Source organism: Mangifera indica, chromosome 4 (genome assembly GCF_011075055.1).
Source record: "Mangifera indica cultivar Alphonso chromosome 4, CATAS_Mindica_2.1, whole genome shotgun sequence".
Classification (NCBI taxonomy): Eukaryota; Viridiplantae; Streptophyta; class Magnoliopsida; order Sapindales; family Anacardiaceae; genus Mangifera; species Mangifera indica.
Genome location: NC_058140.1, coordinates 4121264 through 4145926, shown reverse-complemented (window position 1 = coordinate 4145926; position 24663 = coordinate 4121264). Strand labels below are relative to the sequence as shown.

The 24663-nt window shown below is 30.2% G+C and overlaps 2 protein-coding genes across 2 annotated transcripts; both read left to right on the top strand.

Moving 5' to 3' along the window:
- The first annotated feature begins 3658 nt into the window (after positions 1–3658).
- LOC123213675 (non-specific lipid transfer protein GPI-anchored 15-like) lies at positions 3659–4132 on the top strand. The gene is made up of 2 exons (XM_044633142.1): positions 3659–3998; positions 4116–4132. Exons 1-2 carry the CDS (start codon positions 3659–3661, stop codon positions 4130–4132), a joined length of 357 nt encoding a protein of 118 aa, XP_044489077.1.
- Positions 4133–9669: 5537 nt separating this feature from the next.
- Positions 9670–11204, top strand: LOC123213436 (protein XRI1-like). The gene is made up of 4 exons (XM_044632870.1): positions 9670–10057; positions 10154–10323; positions 10410–10497; positions 10617–11204. The coding sequence occupies exons 1-4, from the start codon at positions 9979–9981 to the stop codon at positions 11093–11095; spliced, it is 816 nt and encodes a 271-aa protein (XP_044488805.1). The 5' UTR covers positions 9670–9978; the 3' UTR covers positions 11096–11204.
- The last annotated feature ends 13459 nt before the right edge of the window (positions 11205–24663 follow it).

The following is a 24663-nucleotide window of genomic DNA, read 5'->3' as shown; positions in this document are numbered from 1 at the left end:
TTTTACAAAAAAAAAAACATTTATCGTAGTTTTGAAAAAGTGTGTAAAAGTATTTTTAACACGCACGATTCTCATAAAACATTCAATAATGTAACCTACTTTGTTCGCATACCAAAAAACAATAGTCATTTGTTCCTTCATTGTCACATCATAACATTCATTAACTAGTAATAAAAACGGTTGTTTATCTCTCTTAATTTCTTCAATAACTTTCAAGGGTATCAAATAAGCACAAACATTAGTCAATTATCTCTAAATCATGAAGGATGTTATTTTATGATTTTCAAAAGCATTTCCAAGTACAACTTTCTTGACGTCATCACTATGATTAGATGAAAACTTTAATAGTTTAATAAAGTTATTTTGATTTTTAGATTCAATCTACTTATCATGACCACGAAATGTCAATCCTTATTGTAAAAGAAATCTAATATAATCAATTGATGCATTCAAGCGAATTCGATAATCCAATTTGACTTTTTCCTTAACACAAGCAAAATTTACATCGATATGTTGTTTTTGTGTCATCAAATCAACACACTTGACATGACATCAATTATGAGTATTAGAATGACCTCCAACATGTTTTTGAACTTTTGTTTTATCTTTCCAGTTATTTAATCCCTTGCCCACAAATGTTTTACCACTTGCTTGGTCATGAAAATCGACTATTTCACCTTTGAAAAAATAATAATGCAAACAAAATATTGCATCTTTTGCTACATTATATTCCATCCTATTGGTACTTTCTTCGACTCTGATGTAAACCTACTTTTTTTGTCTCCAAAAAAAATGAAAAGAAAACTATAATATTTAGGTTAGCAAAGACTTTTAAGCAAGTATGCTTTTTGAACTTCCTCTTTTTGTTTGTTGGTATAACAAATCTCATTAATTGGGATCTTTAATCCTAGATTAGCTTCAAGCTCATCTAAATTGAACATTTTGTTTGAAGGTTGAGTTTCATGTATTTGGTGTTATTGTAATTGTTGTGAAACCTCTTCTTCTTCTAATGAGATTTGATTAACCTTTCTATCAATAAAGCCTCTGTCAACACTCTCCATTGGATTTTTTTTTAATCTCTTAAAATAATTGGATATCATAGCTATTTAATTTATGACAAAGAAAACATATTAGCAATAATAATAATAAAATATATAGTATTAAAAATTTTATTTCATCTTCTACAGAAACATATATTCAATATACAAAGAAAACAAATTTATCATTAAACATCTACATAAACATTAATAACAATAACTTTGACATGTGGCAAAGAAACAACAAAAAATTCACTGCTTTCTTAAGATATTTTTTTTATGTAGATGTTTAAAATAGCCACCTATTCTAACAAGAAATATAAAAGCCAAAAATGTATTTGCTATTAAAATAACCACCTATTCTAAGTTGTAATAACTTTATAATTCCTAGACAAGCACTAATCACTTAGATGGCGGTTAAAAGAAGACTGATTACCAAAGATAGGCTAATGAGTTGGGGTAAGCTAGATAATGTTATGTGTGTTTTATGCAATGTGAAGGATGAAAATCTGGACCATCTCTTCTTCAAGTGTGATTGTAGTTGCACGGTGTAGAACATCATCATTGAGGATAATGGCCGAACTTATACCAAGCAAATGTGGGCGGACTATGTGGAGAGATTTCCTAATAATGGACGGCAAAGACATTGAGGAATTCTTTGTGTAAAATGAGCTTGGCAAGTATGATATACCACTTGTGGAAGGAAAGAAATGATAAAGTCTTTTCCCGTGTAACAAATTCCAAAGAAGTGCTTGTGGCTAGAGCTAGAAGGGACATCAAAGACAAAGCGTCAGAAATAACTAAGGTAGCCCTTTCAAGAGAGAACCATCGGCTTGACTCTACTTGGCATCTCCGTAGGTGCATCTTCAAAGATAATTCGTGAATGGTGGTTAGTTTTTTTGATTGTACATGGGCATAATTTATTTGTACGGCTACTCTCAGTGTCTTGGGGCTTTATCTAGGGGATTGTCCTAGGAAAGCTCCTATTCCTTGTATCATCTTGGTTTCTCATGTTTGATACTTGATGTCTTAGGTTTTGCTTAAGGGTTATCCTAAGTGAACCACAATTGATTGATGTGTATTTGCCTTTCTCTAAGGGTTCTCCTATGGTAGGCCTATTTTCCTTAACCTGGGGACTTGTCCCATGCTAAGGTCTTTTTGGTTGATAAAATTTACTTACCCAAAAATAAAAAACTTTATAAGTAACTGAGCAAAAACACAATGGAATTGATGAGACATACAAGACACCAAAACATTATGAGGACACAACTAATGTTCAAGGTTTCACTAGAAATAATGTTTTCACGAAATTGATGCTAAATGCATTTTACTATTTTTATTTTCAAAATACTATTTTCAAACAATGAAGTTCTTTGGATTCTCTTTTTTTTTTCATTCTCAAATACTGTTGTAGGACAATGATATTAAATGTTTGCACAAATAGTTAAAATACATTATTCGAATTTACTTTCACTATTTTCTACTTTCTCATAAAACGCAAAATGAAAACAAACTCACATGTTTTAATAAAAATCAGGAATGTATTCTAAAATACTAAATCACAAGCAAATAATAGTAACACACCATATTCTAACAAGAAACATAAAAGCCACATGATTAAAAAATTTTAAAAAAACAAAAGATAGAAGAAAGATAAAAACACACTTGCTTTTTGCTTTTTTTTAAACCCTCACTATCACAACAAACGAAATCCAAAATCCCTTTTCAAGCAAATTTTTTTTTTTCAAAATGATTTAAAATTAGTTTTTTAATAACAAGCCCAAAGTTTAATGCTTATTTTGTATATTGCATTAAAATAAACCTTTTATACCAAGCGCAAACCCAAATGCTTATTTTGCATACTAAGCCCAAACCCAAAAATAAACTTTTTTGTACATTGCATTAAAATAAGTTAGTTTATTTATATTTTTTAATATGTATCATTTATATATATAATATTTTTTGAATGGACAAAAATTTTAAAAAAAATACATTAAGAGTGACAATATATCAAATTGTGACTACTATTTCTAAAATGTTTTACCACCACAGCAAGTGTCTATTAAAGGAAGAGTGAAACTGTGAACAGATATATGAATTGTGCTCGGCTTGATATTCAATCAGTGGACATAATATTATCTGAATTGTTCTCATTTATTTTTCATTGTCTATCCATAGTCATCTAATTTAGTGAGAATATATTAAAAAGATTTTCAAATCTTCACCTTGTCCTTCAAGCTCTAACTTATCTTTAAAATATATTATTGCAAAAACACATAGTAACTCCACCAGAAATTCCTCCACATTTCCATTCCACCACAACTACTACCCCACTAGCCACCCAGAAGCATCCTGCATGATTTTCTCTCTCAAAATTGCATTATTTATGTTAAATGAAATATGTTTTGATTTGAATATATTGGATTTTGATATGATGTAATTTGATTTGATTCTGATTTGATAATTCTGATTTATTATTTATTATTTTTCCCATTTTATAATATTAGAATTTCATTTCAGATTACAGTATGATACTATATATTTGTCAATAATATTCATTTAATTTACAATAAAATTAATAATTATTCAATTTATTTGATCTGAAATTGGCATTATCAATCATGAAGTCTAACGCGCGAGTGTCCATTGTGGCTTTGTTCTTGGTGGTGTTGGTGGGTTCAAAGGCATTCGTTGATGGGGCCGGAGAGTGTGGGAAGACTCCAATTGGATCGGCGGCAAGTAGTTTGCTTCCATGTTTGAGTGCAGCACGGAATGTGAAAGTTAAGGTTCCACGCCTTTGTTGCTCAAAAGTGAATGCATTAATCAAGAGTTCACCAAAATGTCTTTGTGCCGTTCTGTTGTCGCCTTTGGCTAAGCTGGGTGGAATCAACCCTGCCATTGCTGTTACCATCCCCAAACGTTGCAACATTAAGAACAGGCAAGCCGGAAAGAAGTGCGGAAGTAAGTCCAAAATAAGCTTTCCCATTTCATGTTTTCATTTTTTATTTTAGCCCAATTGCCCTAGTTCGTGTTACTTTTTCTAATTACATAATTAATTTTGAATATTTTGTTTTGCAGAGTACACCATCCCATGAGAGAGGAGAACTAAAATAGCTACGAGGTGGTGATAGCAAGTCATAAATAAATTATCATAAAGGTCATTTGATCTCCCATTTGGCCCATTTAGTTGTCAACTGATTGGCAGTTTATACGTGGTTAATTTAACATTGCTCTTGTTTTTCACCTTTCTCTTTTTTACAATTTTTTTGGCATTCCGATGCCTCCCAAACCCGTCAGTCATTGTAGAAAAAGGTAAATATGGTATGGAAATTTGTGATATGATTTGACCAAATAAAGAAATTATCACCCATTCAATGATACCGGGATTATAATTTTTACATAATTAAGTCATATCTAGTTAGGTTGTATTACGGTATTAATTTTAATTCAAATCAAATTATTGAAGTAAATAACCGATGGTCAATTATAAATACAAAATTAAATATACAATGTTGACGCTCCCTATTTACAAAATGAGTTGCCAAACTTTTATTTTGCTCAAATGCCGTGCTTAAATTTCAAATAATTAATTGTCCTATTGGATTTGTTTAAGATCCAAAATCCCTTAAATTATATTGATTTGAATTAATATCTCACTTGACTTAGGCAAACTCAACTTGTATAGTTAGTTGAAATCCATTTAGTCATGGTTTTAAAATCTCTTTGATTGTATCTTATGACCTAAATCACGAAGTTAATACCGTAAAGTGAAAAAACAAAAGAAAGGAATAAGAGAAGGTTATAAATGCCTAGTGTGGGCAAAAATACGAATTTTATATATTTTAACTAGATAGGTCAATAAGTCGGATTGGGTCTTAAACCTGCACAGTAATAAATATTTAGGTTAGGTCAACCCATATAATTTTTAAAGCCCAAGACCTGACCTTATATATAAGGATAGGCCAAGTTGGGCCTTTTTTAATTAAAATTTTAAATATAAATTATTTTTTAATTAGTAAAACTAAGAACAATATCCAAACATTTTTATTTATAATACATCACTTGAGGCAGAGGAATACCATTGTTATATGATAAAAAATATTATAAGTTTAAAATGATAAAATTAAAATTAAAATGAAATTATAAACACAAAGAATTATTATTTACGAATTTAGACAGTTTTTAGAAAAGAGTTGATGAGAGAAACTGAGATTAAGAATATAATGAAAGAAATGAAACTAAAAGATTGAAAAATTTGTAAATAAAATTGAAAGTAAAAAAAATTTAGATTGGTTTATATACAAAATACAAAAATTAAAAAAAAAAAAACAGTGATGCAGTGGTTGTTGAAGGCTTCTGCTTGTGGCAGGAGCCTTGCTTTTGTCATTTTATTTTTTATTTTTAATTTTTAAATAATATTAAATTGGGTCAAGTTAGCGTACAAGTCTAATATTAAAGCTTATAATCTGATGTGAAAGGCCCATTGGTCAAGTCTAATACTTTATAGTGCCGAGTTAGGGCTTTTGAATTAGGCCTAAATTTTGGACTCCAGGTTGGGCTTATATTTCAAACTTTAGACTAGGGTGACATAATTAATATGTCTTCAACTAAAAGCTAAATAATTAGAGTAATATTATATGAATTTATTTTGGATACACAAATATATACACACTTATATATATTATTATATGATTGATTATTGTTTTATTTTTAATTTAAAATCATCCAATCACATGATGACATATATAAATGTGTATATATTTATGTACCCAAAATAAATACACATAGTTTTATTAAAATAATTAATCCATGAAAAAAATATATACACAGAAATCAAAACTAGACGTGAGCGTAAAATTTATAATTTGTCAGAAACTTTCAGTCATACACCAAAATATATATATTTATACTTGCTGAGACAGTGGAGAAACGTCGAACAATGCAAGAAACCGATTTATATTAATTAAAAAAAGGGTTATTTTTTTTAAAAAAATTAATAAATATAATTATGATTATAAAAAATTAAAATTATTTTAATAATTAAGGTGTATGTGATAATTATATTATTAGAATTTTTTATTATATATAAATTTAATAAAATAATAAAAAATAATAAATTATTAGAATAAGTTGTAATCCCCTTAATCAAACGCCCCTACAGAATTTTGCTACAATCATGGATTGCAATTTGTTAAAATGAAGAGGAAATAATTGTGATTGTATTATTATTCTATGACAGTTTGTTTATATTATTGTTATTGTCAACCCTCGACTCGACCCCTCAACTAATTTCAATATAAAAGGAAACCATTTGACTTTTGTAAATTAATGGAAATACTTGTAAAATTTCTCTCAAATTTCCCATCTTCAGAAAAAAGAAAAAGAAATTCTTAATAAAACCCGAAAGTCACAGTTTCAAATAAACTGAATCTAACAATATTAAAATTGTTTTTGGTATTAGATTAGAACAAGTAGAAGAATAAGCATTACTTACTAAATATAAAAATTTGCAAGATGGAAGGAGAAATTTACATAACAGTTTTCAAATTGTTAAAGATGGTTAAGAAAGAAACAGTACGTACCACAATTGTCTTAACAAACTCAAATTAAACTCAAATCAAATTATTTTAAACTGAACTTGAGTTAATAGGTGTTCAAACTCAATTTGGTTGGAGGCCTCACTTTATAAAATTTTTTATTTATATTTTCAAATTATATAAAAATATTTTATTTATATTTTCAAATTATGTAAAATTATTTTATATTATTAATTTTCATATCTAATTAAATGAAATTCTTTAATTTGTCGATGTCGCCATGATAAACATGCTTTTTGTAACAATGTCTTTGTGGCATGCACTATATTTGAGCCGGAACAATTATATTTCATGCGCTTTGTTAGCAAGAAGAACTAACTAACTCAGATGTTTGGCCTTCAGATAATATCACTTGTAATTTTTGCTATACTTGTTATTGTTACCATTCTCTTAACGTTTATTAAAAATATAATTTCTTTTTTATTTTTGCAAATTTGTTGAGTATTATTTTTTTTTAAAATATTATCATAATAAAAAAAATTTAATCTACTCTAAACGGAAAAATATGTGCAAATAATTGAGACAATTTAACTTTTGAATACTCAATTTATTGAGAATAGGTGTAAGGTCTATGCTACAGTATTTATGTTCCACCCATTTTTTATAAGTTGATTCTACAAAGTAAAGTCATTCTAATCGTTTGAACACATTTTTTATTTAGAATATATTAAATATTTTTATTATTAAAATATTTTAAAAAATAATTTATAAAATTATAAAAATAAAAATAAAAACTAAACTATTAATAGACATTAACGGAATGGTAACAGTAATAGGTATAGAAAAAATACAAGGGACACTGTTATACGACTACTCACACGAGTTATTTGGTTTTTCTTGATGGTTGAGTGTATTAAAAAATAGTTGCCCTGACTCAAATGTTTGGTAAATAAAAAAAGATGTAATTAGAGAAAACAAATCTATTTTAACATCACCGATAAAATAAAGAGTTTTGTTTAATTAAATATGACAATTAATAATACAAAATGATTTAATATTATTTGAAAATATAAATAAAATGTGATTTGTGAAATCGACTTATAATTTATGATTCTCGATTATATTAATTTGGAATAAAATTTATATTTATAAATTTAAATATTTATCTAATTTTTTAAAATTAATATTAAACAAACCTACCCTATTTACATAAGGTGGGGTCATAAGTCTTGTATGTTTATAGAATCAATCTGATCAGAAGGTTCACAAACATAGAGCCCAACACGGCCCTTAGACATAGTGGGCCCGGTCGACCTGCCGGAGCTGATCCCCAAGTTTTATCCCATAATATGTTGCATGTTGGTGATTTTTTAATGACTAGAGGTGATTATTTTAGTAAAATCCATCTTTCAGTGATAGTTGATTGGACTTGGGTGGACAAATATGGAAAAACTTCCAGCTCAGCCCGGGCCATTCTTCATTTCCACCGTACGATTTACACATCAATCATACAATTTTGGCACAAAACCCCACAATAAGCCACGTCACACAAACTTTTTGACAGCCGTCCGATTAAGCATAAATCAAAATCCCACACAAGGAAAGAATATATTTTTCACATATCGTGACAAAGTTTGGAGAATTCAAAACCCATAAAAAAGAAGTGGTCCCACTTTCCCATTTACAAATTCTTCTCCAACTTTCTTCAACTGGTGAATCCAGCCAGCATGCCTTGAAGTGGGCCCATCAACGCAGTACCATATGAAAGCTTAAAAAAAAATATATTAATGCACCAAATTTAAATTAAATTAAAAATTCTCAAAGGCTTATTAAAGAAAATTAAACTATTTATTTTATAATTTTAAATCAATAAAAATATATTGATAATTTTATATTCATATTAAATCATAAAAATAATTTTATTAAAAAATACAATTATCATTTTTTAAAATTTAATGAATAAAAATTTGTTAGTTGGATCAAACATTAGGTGAGAAACAGTCATGGGAGCAAAAAAGAAACCCATTAGTCTTGTTGCCATTGAAATTTGTCAATTGCCATATATAAATAATTGTCATAAAACTGAAATAGTAAATGGGATTTGTCACCTAATTAACATATGAAAGCCAGCACGGGATAAATAAATTGAAATTAATATTAAAAAAGAAAAAAAATGTTTCTTACATAAAAAAAAAAAAAGTTTAAATTTTTTTAAAAATATTTTAAAATTAAACTCTTAATTTATTTAATTTAATAATTATAAAATTAATCATTAAATTTAAAATTTAACTTATTTAATATAATTAATTTGAATTTAAAAAAATAATTTGATCTAGAATGAGATTCCTCAAATTAAAAAAAAAAAATCCATTCCATTTATCCAATGTCCCATGGGGAGAAGTTTGACAAACTTTACTGTGACCTCAGAATTGTTTCTGAATTCTGCCAGGTAAAAGAATCATGATGGGCTAATTTTTAAGGTGCAAAATTTAAAATAACACCTGAATTTATGAAGTGGAATTTAACACTTTGACCCCCAAACGATTGCGAATAAATTTGCCCCGTTTCAGTTTCAGAAACACCCATATTACCCCCAATTTTATGCTATGCCCATCTCATTTTCTATTTAACCATCATTAACAACTAAAATTTTAATTTCACCCTTAATTCATACGTAGAAGAAAAATAGTTAGTTTGCATAATATTATATAAACCATGTGAATTAACCAAATTGTTCTTTCATGATTAAGATAATAATCTTCTATATATCTAGTTTAAATATTTAATATATTATTATATAATTAAATATTATTTTATCTTTAATTTAAAATCATATAATTATATAATAATATATCTTCTAAATATATTATATATTTAAAACTGAGTGTAGATAATTTTATTATAAGTTTAAAATCTATATTAAAAAAATTTCAACCTATAAATAAAAAAAATAAAAATAAAAAAGGTGAAAAAAAAAAAAGTAATAAGACCCCACAATAGTAAGAAAAAGTTGTAAAAGGAAGAATGGTTGGTAACAGAACGAGAAGGAAGAAAAAGAAAAAGCTGAAATTTGAATTGAGTCGTATAACATGTTTTTCTCTCAAAACCTACTTTACATGCAGCAGCACCACCACCAAACATGGAATCATTTCTATCGCCATTATTTAGCACCCCATTTACCAAACCCCACATTCATTTTTATATACAATTGATGCCAATGGCGATTTTTCCATATCCCAATGAACATTTTTTTTTTTTGAACTTTTGCCCCCTTCTTGCCGTTGACTGAATCTACTTCTCTTTAATTCCTTCCCTTTTTTCCCATGTAAACTTCTACATAAATACAACCATTTTCCTTCATTCTTCTTCATATCATCAGTACTAGTGAGTGTGAGGTTCACTCCATGGCTTTTGCTAACTCTAATTCTCTGAGTTGGGATCTTCAAACTCTTGGAGTTTTCAATGCAGACATGTCGACTTTAGGTTATCACTATTTATTTTCATTCTTCCTTTTTGTATGTTCTCTTGCTTTTATTACTGTTCTTGTTCTTTATAACTTCATTGATACTGTGTGTGCAGTGATGGATCATGAAGCTGCTTCATTCTTCTCTCCTCTTCATCACTCTACGGATTTCTCAACTGGGTATTTGGAAGATGCCTTGGTCGAATTCAGTGAGCGATCCAAAAGAAGAAAATTGCTTTTGTTTAATGATGAAGATGAAACCAATGGCTCAAAGGACTTTGAAATGGTACGGAATTCCTCAGTTTCACTTTATACAACAAATTTATCTTTTATATAATATGATGAAGGCTCATAGTTTTGATAATTTTACAGTCCTACTGGAACTGCAACTGGGGCCTCCATCATTCTGAGGATTATAGTAATTGCATGAGCCAAATAACTAGCATTAACGGAGTTTCAGGTTAATTGTTTCTTGAATAAATCATTTTGAACATGGTATAATCAACTTTCCATGTTACGCCGTTGACCCAGTTTAGTTTATCAACTTTTTGTTTAATTAAATTATACTTTTTGTTGTAGATGAACTGATGAGCACAATGAGTGGAATCAGTAACGAGGAAGCCAACATGATCTCAGAAATCAAAACTCCGGAAGAGGCAACATCCTCCTTTGAAGCTCTCGACTCAACATCTTCCTCCTACAAAGACTCAGTCAAAACGAAGTCCCTTTTTGATCATGGAGACGCCCCATTTTCAAAGATTCCTTCGTTTGCAGTTGATGATGAGAGGAGAAAGAAGAGAGTCAATGTAACAAGAGTCGTGCATCCATTTGCATTGGTGAAGCCAGGAGGAACCGAAGGCGATGTGACTCTAAACGATATTAATGAGAGGATTTTGATGCGGCCAACAAGGCCAGTGAGGCACCCTGTTGGGGATTTTGCCTGCAGGCCATGTGTATCTGCTGACGGTCCAGGCCTTTCTGGGAAAACTGTGGTAGCCCTTACAAGAATCCATACTCAAGGAAGAGGCACAATTACCATCATTAGAACCAAAGGTTAAATATAATTATTCAGTTAATGTTGTAATGTATATATACAAGTTAAAGAAGAGGGTCTGTATGGTTCACTACTTTTACATATTATGATAGTTACAGCTTTTTCTTATTGAAGAAGATGCTTTATATTGATTAATGTGAACTCGAATCTTGATGAAGTGTGAAGAGGAAAAAAAGTAACAAAGAAAAATGTGAAAGATGATAAAGGGTAAAGGGAAGAAGAAAATTAAAGAAAGTGATATTCCAGAATAAAGGGTCAAATATTTAGTTGAAGAGAAGACAATAGTTTTGAAGAAATGTTGGAGATGACGTTATAAGGATCTAAGGATGTTTTTATTTGTTTTGGAAAGGCTGCCATAATTTATGATAGAGGGCATTAACAGCTTGAAGTGGGGTTCATTTCTCTTCAAAATCCAACCCAACATAACTTCTACTCTTGTCATGTCTTTCTTCATCAACTCGATCTTCTTATTGCCTTCACCATTATTATTTAAACTGACAATATTAAATACTGATTATTAACCTCTTTGAGTTGTTTAATTACTTCAAAAATTCAAACTTAATTTGAAATTAATTGCAAGTTCCAACGGCCACATTAATCAAATCATATTCGGTAAGGAATTATTTCTTAGTATAGACTGACCTTGACTTACATTTATCCAACATTGGTGGATGATCTACATTTTCCAATTGTTAAGTAACTAATTCTACTCATTAGTCAAACGTTTCACATGCACAATAGAAAAGAAACACTCATAATCCTCAAGCGATATATTTTATTTGCTCAAATTAGTTTGTTCAGTTTTGAAAAACAATCTAACTCAAGTAAAATTCCTCCTCAAAAGAAAGAACAAGGTTAGTTTCTTGTATCCAATAGACACAGACAGATAAGAAGTGCTCCACGGAGTGGAAACTTTTAGGTTGGTTCAAGAGATTTCACTTCTTCAATTAATTAAGCCACCTCGAGCTTCTCTCACTGCCATTAAAATCCAAATAAGCTTCCATTATTATTTAATATCATAATCTTATAAATTTCACGGAGGTCTCCAATCATTGTCTTATATGATAATTGTGTTTGTTAGCAAAATTCTTCAAAGTGGAGTGTCGTTTATTTGTTCATGAGTCAACACCCACCAAGTTCAAATCCTCGCTAATGTCAAGGCAATATCCATCACATGAGGGACCCCAACCAACCACCTTGTTCTAAAATTCTCGTCACAACCCTTTATGCTCTTTGACTTCTGTGTGATCAAAATTTTCATACACATGAGACGGCTGTGATTCAAGGCAGACACACTGCTGGACAAGAAACAAAAGTCACAGCTGTATGGCAAAATTATAGGCAGCATGTGCAGAAGTGACGAAATTGAGTGATTGAGATTAGGGTTTTGTCCCCATAGTACAATGATTTTATATTATTATTGTTTATTAGGTGAGCAAGTCATTGACAATTATGTGGAGGCATGATTTTATGTATAAAATCTGATCATGTAGACCCCATTGCAGATATATAGTTGATTCTTCTTAATTTGAAGTTTAAATTATTAATCTTTGTATCAAGGCAAAAGATTATAAAGAAAACAGCGGTATCATGGCTTTATAGTGGCAGGTATCACATGTATTAGTGAAAGTTAAAATGGATTAATAAAAAATGCATGAAGAGGAAAGAAAGAAAAAGATATAGCATTGTTTCGGGATTCTAAAACAAGTTATGGTTCAATTATTACCGATGATTATCTAGAGTTTGATCATTCTATTATAAATTTCAAACACAAATTCTATTGATTACATGCAATTTAATTTAATACATCTAATTAATACAGAAGCTGAAAGACAGTATCGTTTTCTTATTCATTTACAATTTTAAAGTTGCTTTATTATTTCAATATCTCACACTTCAAATAGAAAATCAAGTTGAGAAAAACAAATCTTAACTTTAAATTGTGTTGATCTCCAACATTGTAAAGATTATATTGTGTTAGTTTATTGTTTAATGTACTGTGTTATGATACTTACTGTTGCTATTCTAAGTTAGTATATGGTTTACTAGATTTAAGAATGCATAAATCGGGCAAAAATCATGACAACAAAGAAACTTTATGAAATTCCCTATTTTGCATTACTTCTTACACAATCTACCCACACCACCACGCACCCCACCCACCCCAATGTAACTTTTTTAAGCAATCAGAGGGGTTTATGTAATTTTTATGCAATCTCCATGATAGGGAGTTTATGTCAGGTTTTTAAGCGATAAGAGGGTTTATGTAATGTTTTATCACTATCTCTAGGGGGATTTGTAACATTTTTATGCAATTATAGGCATTCATTAATTTTTACGTAACAAGGGTTGTTTAATTTTGATTTAAAAAAAAAAATCTCTCGAAGGTACATCATTATAGCCGTTGTAGAATTGATCAAAATAACATCTGGTTACCTAACAATGACAAACGATATCACAATATATTGTGTTGGAGAAAGTTAAAAAAAAAAGTTAAAATCTAACTTGATATGATGCATGAGGGATTGTTTGACTGTTCAGTCATCATCTAGGTATTGACTATGGGCAAAATACTATCCAAATATAGTTACGAGACACAAAGATGCAATCAATGAGATACATTACGACAATGAGAATGATAATGATAGATGTTGCATGTTACTATACATTTTGTCAAAACAACATCAGTTTATTTATTTTTCTGTTTGTGATAATTATTCCAAATTCAAGAACATCATCTATAATACTTGGTTTCAAAGCTCAAAATTTTGGAAGTTATAGTAACTTGTGTAACAACTTAATTCATATGACCAATGAACCCCCTAATCTAATATATAAAGGACAATATAAATTTTCATGAATGGAATAATGTTCAAGTTTCATTCAAAATGAGGTAACGGATGGTAATAAAACCATTTTAGATGACCAAGAAAAGGGAAATAATAAATATGTTGAAGATCCTATATAACCTGATGATGAAATAAATTATGTTCCAATTGATGAACTTGGGATCAATGAGATAATGAATGTTAATTAAAACGTAGATGGTATCAGATGTTCTTAGTTACTAAGTGTAATTACATTGCTTGCGACACCCATTTTGTGAATATAGTACCATAACTTGATGACACAGTGACACAGATAGATCGTGATTTAATGCATTGACCACCTTTTTCCCCTAACCAACTAAGAATGCTGATTATGGATGGGACGACAAGAGGAATCAATCGACTACAAGTTATTAATTTTCTAATAATAAAAATATCTTGCAAAATGCATTAAAAGAGACAACTTTGGAGTCAAGTTTTTAATTTAAAGTTTATAAGTCAAGAAAGTATAGATGGGAGATTAAATTTCTTCATAAATTATGTGGATAACATGCAAAGGCACCAAGGTTGGAAGGTTCCAAGTTTTTCTAATTTTTTTTTTTGCATATCATGTCCTAAAGATCAAATTATGCCCCATTATAAACAATAAATCCCATTTCTATTAGGAAACTTTTAAAAGTAATGTGTCATAATTAATCCAATAAACTACAGGTTGAAAGAAACCATGGTCAACGTCATGAAAGATACAAAGATAGATATATCTTATATGCAAGAATGGCAAGCTAAAGATTGGGCACCAAATACATTGAAAGGTTCACTGAAAAAGCCTTTCATGTTATTACCAAAGTTCTACTATATATAATTAAAAGCTATATAATCCAAAGACTGTTATAAAAATTGAGACGAATGCAAAACAAGTGCTTTCTCATATTGTTAGGATGTTCTACAAGAACCTTTCAAACTCATATTCATCTTGTGGTTTGTATAATGGTGCATTCTTAAAGAAGAGATATTTGAAGATGGTAGGTTCAACCAAATTTTAAAGTGGTGTCAACAACTTTGAATATTTCTCTCCATAATTAGCTCAAGAATAATTTGTCTCTATCTGTGATGATAGAGCGTGTGAAACCATGTAGCTTAACAATCTTTTGGATGAATTTTTGGGCTACCTTTTTCATTGTAAATGGAAGTTGCAATGTTAGGAAATGGTTGTACTTTCTTAATCTATCGACTACCACCAAAATAATATCAAAGTTGACTGCCTTTGGTAATCCACTCTGAAGTCCATCAAAACATTTTCCCATACAATAGATGGCACCAACAATTGTTGTAGTAGTCTAGTTGGGGAGGTGGTTTCATACTTCATTTTTTGACAGATTTCACATTCAACAACATATCTCATTGCATAAACTTTTATGCCTTCCCAAAACAATATTGCAGCAATTCGTTTATACATAAAAAACCAGAATGTCCCTCATAAGAAGTCACATGAAATTCAATTAGAAATATAAAGAAGTGGGTGAAGTTTCTTGAGGGTACTAACCTAACTTTATAAAACAACTTGCCCTATTTCAATTCATAACCAACATGTGATACAGGATTAGACAACAAATCCTACATTATATTTTGAAGTTGATTATCTTCAGAAATTTCTCAATCAATGTCCTCTAGCCCCATTATATGCACTGTCGATACTATTTTCATTTCTCCTTCAAATTTTGAATAGCGAGACAAGGTTTCAGTGACTTTATTTTCACACCTCGGTTGATATTGTATTTCAAAATCATACCTTATCCTTTTTACGAGCCATTTTTGTTGGTCATTTCTAATAACCTTCTAATCTGTTAAGAATTTCAAACTCCTATAATCTATCCTAACTTTGAAGTGTCTATCTAATAAATAATGTCTCCACTTCTAGAAACCCATCATGATTGCCATCAACTCCCTCTTATAAACTGATTTACACTGATTATGAACTGAAAGTGCTTTATTGATATAGGCAATTAGTCTTCCCTCTTACATCAATATAGCACCTAAACCTAAGCCCGAAGCATTTGTCTTCAGTACAAATTCTTTAGAAAAATGCAACATCACAAGTATTGGAATAGTGGTCATCACTTTCTTTAATTTTTCAAAGACTAGTATGGCCTCTTCGCCTTATACGAAGGAGTTTTTCTTGAGGGGTTTGGCAATTTTCCATAACCTCTTACAAATCTTTTGTAATAGTTTGTTAGTCCCAAAAAACCCCTTTAACTCCCTTAAATCTCTTGGTACAAGCCATTTTTCTATTGCTTGTATTTTTTTGAGTCTGTTCCACCCTATTTGCTGACATTATATGCCCCAAATACTCTAGGTGTCATTGTCTGAATGCATTTTTTTTTTTATGTTTACAATCAGCCTATGATATTTTAACAACTAGTGTCACCTTGAGATATTTCAAATACTCTTCAAATTGCTTATTGTATACTAAGATGTCATCAAAAAAAGCGAAAATGAATCTTTTTAAATACAACTAAAATATTTCATTCATTAAGCTTTGAAAGGTTTTCAATGCATTTGACAGTCTGAATAACATTACTAAGAATTCATAGTGGTCATCATATGTTCGAAAAACAGTTTTCTCCATATTTTCCCTCTTTACTTGAATCCGGTGGTAGTTGAACTTCAAATCAAACTTGCTAAACACAACAACCCTTAACAACTCATCAAGTAATTCATTTATGACAGGTATCATAATTCGATTTAGAGCATGATAATCTATATCTCTATCACCTATCTTTTTTCCTCACTAATAGCACTAGATCGGCAAATGAACTCATACTAGTATGGTTGACTTTTGTCACCATTATCTTTTTCAAAATCCTCACAATTTCATTCTTTGGACAATGACAATAACAATATGGGCGTAGGATGAGGGTTGGGTTGAGAGGACCAATCTAATAGCATGGTCCTATAGTTGTTTAGGTGATAGTTTTATAGGCTCATGGAAGAGGGCTTGGTATTCTTCTAATAGTTCTTCCAAATTTTCCTCTAGCTTCAGAAGAATTGTCTCCTCTATTTAAATTATCTCATAAATTTCTAGCTAAAATCCCTCTCCTCATTCCTTTACTGCATGCATAATAGTCCTTAATAATGATTCAAGACGACTCAAAAATGACTTCTTCTTCACTAATGTCTCTTTTCCCCTTTACCTTTCTTTCATCTCCCAAGGTGATGGCGAAACGAGTCAGCTTGGTTGCCAGTTTCAACTTTTCTGTTAACTTTCTGAAAATGAAATTGTGGGTTATCCCACTATCAAATTAGATTACTATGTTCTTCTTATTTACAGTTCTCGTAAATTTCATGGTTTTGGGTGTATCTAATCCCACCACAGAGCCAAAGATTAAGGATAATTCCATATCTCTTTCTTCTATAATGGCCTTATGGTTGACTTGAACCTCCTTACCCTCGTAATCTTCTTAAGATGCTATAATCACTCAAAATTGCCATAATTGACATTTGTGGTTGAGGTAGTACTTTTAATCACATTTGAAAGATAATATTTTCTCTAATTTAGATCATAATTCTTTGTCAAAGAGACAGTAGTAGTTTCTATCTCATTGTGGTTTCATCACCATAGTCCCAAAACTACTAGCCCCTTTATTCCTTATTAGGGTGGTTGAGTAAAATAAAGATTCATGGCTTAGGGATTGATTGTTTTAGGGATTAATTTAGGAGTGGTTTTGGTTGATTTGGGTTGAGTTGGCTAAGAATGCATTAGCCCAATCGGTGGATTAAGTGGGATGTGTGTTTGCGTTATTAGATTAGGCTAAGGTTGTGGCTTTGTGGATGGCTGGTCCAAGTGTGGCTATGGTGTGAGTGGGGTGGGTTGTAATTTGGGTTTTTAGTTTTGGGTGACCAAAGAAAGTATTGGGTTAGGCATCTATAACCAGGTTCTTCTTCTCAATCTCCTACTCTTTAATCATAGTTTCCTTTAACGTTATCTATCGAAAAGGCTTTACCTTAACGCTCACAATTTTCTTCAATTTGTTCATAAACGCTAACATTAGTATTTCCTCCGAAGCATCCTTCAACAGTGTCGAAATGGATTCAAAGTCAATGCGAAATTCCTCCACCAATCTTATCTGTCACATAGCTATGAGATCCTACAAGTAACCTTCTTATGTCGGATGAAACCGAAGCAACATCTCTCTCTTTAGTTGATCCCAATCATGAGTATCATCAAGTTTTTGGTCTAACAATTAACATTCAAAATCACAAATCCCAAAATTATAAGATACAAATGAAAGATAATAGAAACTCTATGCGGTTCAAGAGGCCTAATCTCTCTCTCTCTATCCCACTATTTTTCCTTCAAATTTCTTGATGTCCTCTTGCACACATGGCACCTCCTTTTTGTTGTCTCTAACAACCAAGTCTCTCCCTTGAGTGTCATGTACCTCCTCTCCCTTTTGTTGCACAAGCCAATATGAATATGCCACCTATTTCAACTTCAAGCCGCCAAGTGTATTGATTTTAGTGCTACTAGATATGCTACCATCTTGAGCCTTCTTCTTCTTGTGTGAAATGTATGCCTCATGACTATCCATCCAAACACCTTTAGGAACTTTAGCATATCAGCTTTTTTTTTTCGCTGCATACAATTTTGTTCATGTTTCATAGTTTTTTTTTTGTTTTTTGCTTTTCTTTCATCCAATTCAGAAATTCGATGGTATTTAAATGCTCAAGATTATAGGTCAAACCAACTTTTTTTTTTCTATATTGTTTAATTTGTAAAATTTTGATCCTAAAATAGATATTTGGTATCTATATCATTAAATATTTAGGGAGCGTTTGATTTGGATAATGTTTTATTACCAAAATAGAAAGATTACCTTGAAGATAAATTACTTATAATATTACTGGGTATAAATGATTATTATGTTTGATAAAATTTGGTATGTATAAATAATTATTGTATTTGGTTAAAGGTAATAAAAAATTACTAGTAAATTATTTTACTTACATGTCCTTGAATATAATTATTTTTAAATATTTTTTATATTATTAGTCATATTAATTAAAAATAAATTTATTTTTATCTCAAAAAATTAATAAATAATAATATAATTATAATAAAATCAAGATTTCTTTGATAATCTTTAAATACTTAAAGTGAAAGTGATAATCAGATTATCACCTATATTACCTATCACGTTAGCATTGGTAATAGAAGATTACTGTAATATTTTATTACCGACAAATCAAACAAGAGAATTAAAGATAGATTACCAAGATAATTTTAAAAAACCTAAACCAAACGCCCCATATTGTTAATCATAATTAATATACTACTTTACCTTCTTCTTCTTATTCTTTATTTATTGAAAAGAAATATAAAAATAGGAAAAGAAAATCATAGATATCCGTGAGAATATCTTTTTGCTTTTTTTCAAATCCCAAATGGCTGTGGTTTTGAGTAAGATTCTGTGTCTGATTTTTATTTTATTTTATTTTTCCCCTTCTATTTATTATAATAAACATAAGATTATTTAATTAAATAATAAATCACTGTGCTAATAATGATGTCAATAAGGCCAACATCCAATGCCGGTTTTGAATTATTTCTGGGCCAGTTGTGATGAATATATGGGCCTCTTCTGAAGAGTCCATATTAATCTAGAAAGTGACCCCTAAACATGGCCAACATTTTTATTTATTTATTTATTTAATTTAACAATTTTAATAATTTTACCGATTACAACATTTTTTTTTTTGATAATGAATAAATTTTATTTAAGTTAAATCATTTTTTAATATTGAATCAACTATACCAAATAAGTAAAATTTGGGATTAGTGAACGACTTTACAACCATTATACTAAGTAAGTTAAGAGTTTAATCCTGAAATATTATATGTGAGATTTGAATCTTTACTATCGAAATTAAAATTAATTTTTTTGTTACTCAAACTACCTTTAAGATCTCTTGATTACAATATAGGTGAGATTTGAATAAATGGATTGAGTAAAGATGCATTGTATAGATTATTGTGTAATTGTGGTAGACAATTCATTTTAACGGAATGAATTCAGCAACGAAAGGATCATTTTTCTTTCATTAAAATTGCCTAAGAGTTCATTCGCGATTGAACAAGGTGTGTTATGTTCCTTTTCTTGATTTTATGTTTTTCTGATTTTATGTTGTTGCTTTGACAAAAGTAGGATAAAACTGTTAGGTTAAAATTATGTATTTAAATATAATAAATATTAAGAATAAAATGATATATATATATATAATAAATATATCAGTATATAATTGATATTATTTTATTTTTATTTTAAAATCATTTAACCTATTAATAACTCTTTTGAAAATTACAAAATAGCCTCTCAAATGGTTTCTGTTGTAAGCAGAAGCGTTTCTTATATATTTTTGGATTGAACTGCAGGCGGACCGGCGGTTCAAACCGATTCACAACAGACCAATTTTCATTAAAATATTAAAAAAAGCAGAGGAAACACCACTTTTCCAGCTCTTTCAACGTGTTGCTTCTGAGGCGATTGTTGCTTCAGATGACGTTGACCGTTCAGAATGAAAAGTCTTTTAGAGAAAGACTGAGTGACCAACGCACTTGGTCGATATAGCCGAAAGCCATACAGTAAAGCAAGATGTGCTAAGCCCACGTGGCACTGTAATGTCCTTTTGCTTTTTCTATGAAACAAATTAGAGTCAAAATTAAAAATAATAATAATAAAACCCTAATTTAGGGTCTTATAATCGTGGCAATTCGGGGTCTTATAGTTGTAGTAATTGATGCTTCTAGCCAGTCTTCATTGCTGAGAAACCTAATCACATATCAAGATTTGTTTTTACCTTCTAAAAAACATTATTTTTTATATAAAATTGAAAATTCAATTAGATTAGTTAGTCTAATCGGCCTGATCGATTTAACCAAAATCAGACCTCAAAACGATTTATAATCTTATCCGATTTTTAAAATTTTGCTAAAATATACTAAGGATAATTAATTAAAATAAGCAAAATTTTAAGCGTTTATACGTTTTTAAGCCACTCTAGAAAAGTTTTATCAAAATAAGCAAACCGTATTTTTTTTACCCTTTTTACCCTTATGTTGAAAAACCAAATAAAAATATTTTTTCTGAAAATGTGCGTCAGTTTATGGTGGTTACGATGGTGGGTAGAGATTTTACACTGAAACCCTAAATATGTTGAATTATGTATATGGATGTTTTTGAATATTTTGAACGTTTAAAATAATGTAGTTTCGATGTTAATGGATGTCTGAAAGTGTAGTCGTTGAGAGACAAAAGCGCAAAAAGTGAACAGTGTCGTGCAAACACTGTTCAACTACACAAACCGCTTGCAAAATCGCGCAAAAATCCTATTCACAAACTATGATATTTACTTTTGCATGATGTGAACAGTATTGTGCGGTGTGAACAGTATTTGCGTGATTTGCGCAGTTTGCGCGACACTGTTCACTTTTTGCACTTTTGTCTCTCAACAGCTACACTTTCAGACATCCATTAACATCGAAACTACATCATTTTAAGCGTTCGAAACATTCAAAAACATCCATATATATAATTCGATATATTTAGGGTTTCAGTGTAAAATCCCTAGCCACCATCGTAACCACCATAAACCGACGCACATTCTCAGAAAAAATATTTTTATTTGGTTTTTAACATAAAGGTAAAAAGGGTAAAAAATATACGATTTGTTTATTTTGGTAAAACTTTTCTAGGATGGCCTAAAAACGTATAAACGCTTAAAATTTTGCTTATTTTAATAAATTTCCCATATACTAATTTTACCTTTATTAATATAAAATTGAGGGAATATCATAAAATTATCCCAAAGATTTTCAAAATTCTTTTCATGGATGCTTATTGCATTTTTTTTTCATTCAAATGAACTTTCAAAGTTTTAAATTGTCCTTTGATTCCTATCTATCCCAATACCATTGCATTGCATTTAGGGAAGGATACAATCTGAACTGATTTCAAATATTTTTTAGCTCAAGTTTAATTTAAATAAAAATAGTCTAACTTTAGTTCGGTTTGAGCTTATTGAGTTAAAATTAAGGGTGATTTGAGTTTAGTTCAAATAAAAATAATTTAATTTAATTCAAATTTATGGTTTAAATCTACTGTTCAAACTCATGATTTGAATTCTTAATTTATTGATAAAACGATATTATTTTATCTAATAATAAACAAAACCATCTTATTTTAACAATTGATTAATATAATTCCAAACGAATCACAAATCAAGTTTAAATTAAATTGAATCATCTATTAACTCATAAATCAAATCGAATTAAACTTTCTTTATCTTAAATTTAACTCAATTTAAAAAACGAATTAAACTTTTTAACTCAAATTTGATTTAAATTTAAATTAAAAAAATCTATCCAAACTAAACCAAAACAAGTCGAAATTAGTTTTCGAACCTAATCTATCTCAATGGGATTCCATCCATACTTATGTTAACTTTATATGGGTAAAGTACTAATCTCACATCATTGGTAAGTCGTCACCAACTCGGCCGACCTCAATCTCACAAATATCAGCACCACCATAAGCATTTTATCTCCTAAAAAAGAAAAAGAAAAAGAATAAAAATCAATTCAACGAGGGGTGGCTGCAACTTGGATTTGGAAAATAAAAAGGTCAGTTTCATTTTTTTATGGAAATAAAATATTTGGATATACGCGTATATGAGAATCTTTCTTCTATTAATATAAATATAATTAAAAATATTAAAATAATTTAATTGCAGTTAATAATTCGTATATTACGTTAGCTTTTTTGGTCAAAGTTACGTCACCTCTGGTCCACCTCGATCTTTTGACCTTTGACCTTTTTGTCCTTTTCAAACTACTACTGAGTCTGAGTCATTCACTTTGCGGCCTTCAATCAAATTTAATCTGCTGATCTGGCAGCTGAATTGTTAAAAAGTAAAAGTAAAATTTGTAATTTTTTAAATATTTATTTTGACCATAGATGATGTCAAAAAATGTAAATTTAAATACAAAGTAACTTGTAAAAATCGCAAGTTAATTTATGAAGAACGACGGACGTGGATTTCGATCGTAAATCCACGTCACATAATCTCAGAACAGCGTTTGTGAGGGATTTGCATGTGACTTTAAAATTACTCTTGTTTAATTAATTTTTTAATTTGTCTGTTAGTTGGTTTAGTTAGCAGAACCATGAATGCAGAATCAGAAGTTTGCACGTGTCAAATTGTAGTTGCTTGCAATTTCTATGCTATCACTATCCGTCGGCGCCGTCGCCGTCGGTAACTCTGCTGAACGTTTTATTCAAACAGAGAAATAGAACAGCGTAGCGGCGGCAGATGGCAGCCTCATTTGATCAAAATCGATTCATCCATAAACAAGAAAATTTTGAACACTTATCGTCTTCCTCAACACTAAACATACAAATTCAACACTTTCATGACAACTGGTTACAAAAACTAATCTAAATTTAGTTTGGACTTCAAAGTGCTTGCTTAAATTATTAACTCTCCATCAAAATTCAAAAGAAAAAAACGAAAACAGCAAAAAGACTAGAGGCACAATTCGAACTTCCAAACGCTATCATTTGGTCGCAGAATTCTGAAAGCCTTTTGCCCACTGACCCAACAAAGAACCGGATTCACCGTAAAGAACTCTAGGAGTAGATTGATAATTAGTGAAGTTTAATTAGCATAAGCATGAACAATGCTCTTTGCAGCTGTTCACGAAGTGAAAGCCGCGGATGGGTTTGTTGTCGTGGGTTTTGACGATCGTAAAGGACAGCAACAAGAGAACATGAGTTTGAGAGAATTCTTAAGAACGCGGCCTCGTTTTGGGATCCAACGAGGAGCTCTAGAAGAAGAAGAAGAAGCTGATGTTGGCTTTCGAGTTTGAGTTGGCACAGCAGCCATTTTAGCCGGCAAATTCTCTAGACGTGAAAAAGAAAGCTTGAGGGGGGATTTTTGTGCTGGCGATGGAGTTGGAGCAATGTGCCGACTTGTGTACAAATAATCCAAGTGTCAGTACCGCGTAAGCCGTGTGAAAAGCCGCGTTTGCCTCTTGAAAACCAAACTATATAACATTTCTAACCATGGCTAAGTCTTCCTTCTTCTGAGAGACTTTTAGTCCCTTTAGTCTGAAATTCCCAAGACTTGTTCAACGTCCTAGCCAGGGTTGAGAAAACGTACGGTATGCTTATTGGCAAGTGATGATTGGGTCATTCTGAAAGTAGGTCAGATTTTGTGTCACACACACGGTTTAGTATTGGCCTAGCTGGCGAATGTTGGCAGTCTCAACTGGTGGCGCTGGGGGGGAATGGCTTAATTGACCAATTTCGCATTACAAATTTTAGTGATTTCGAATTACAATTTTATAATACTTTTTATTTATTTTTAGAATTAGAAAAATAATTTATAATTTACAATTGAAAGATAAAAAGAGTTTATGGGTTTTTTTTTTTTTTAATGTTAATGGCAATTCTATTATAAAAAGTGCAAGTTATAGCGTGTTTTCAGCGTTTAAAGAATTTTGGCATTAAACCCTCTCCTCTAACTTTTTCTATTCTTTTTTAAATTTGTTTTGTTTCTATTCTCTGTTCCCTCCATTTGTTATTTTTTTAATTTTTATGGAAAATGACCATTTTCCACCCAAGGATTAATGAGAAGACAAATTATTTTTCTTTAATAATTAAAAAGTTTAATTTTCACTGGTAATTTA

What these genes read in the sequence shown, in the direction of transcription:
- LOC123213675 (XM_044633142.1), top strand. Translation starts at nt 3,659, where the DNA reads ATGAAGTCTAACGCGCGAGTGTCCATTGTGGCTTTGTTCTTGGTGGTG.
- LOC123213436 (XM_044632870.1), top strand. Translation starts at nt 9,979, where the DNA reads ATGGCTTTTGCTAACTCTAATTCTCTGAGTTGGGATCTTCAAACTCTT. An exon ending in GCTCAAAGGACTTTGAAATG is followed by an intron (nt 10,324 to 10,409) that starts GTACGGAATTCC and finishes ATAATTTTACAG; the next exon opens with TCCTACTGGAACTGCAACTG. An exon ending in TAGCATTAACGGAGTTTCAG is followed by an intron (nt 10,498 to 10,616) that starts GTTAATTGTTTC and finishes TTTTTGTTGTAG; the next exon opens with ATGAACTGATGAGCACAATG.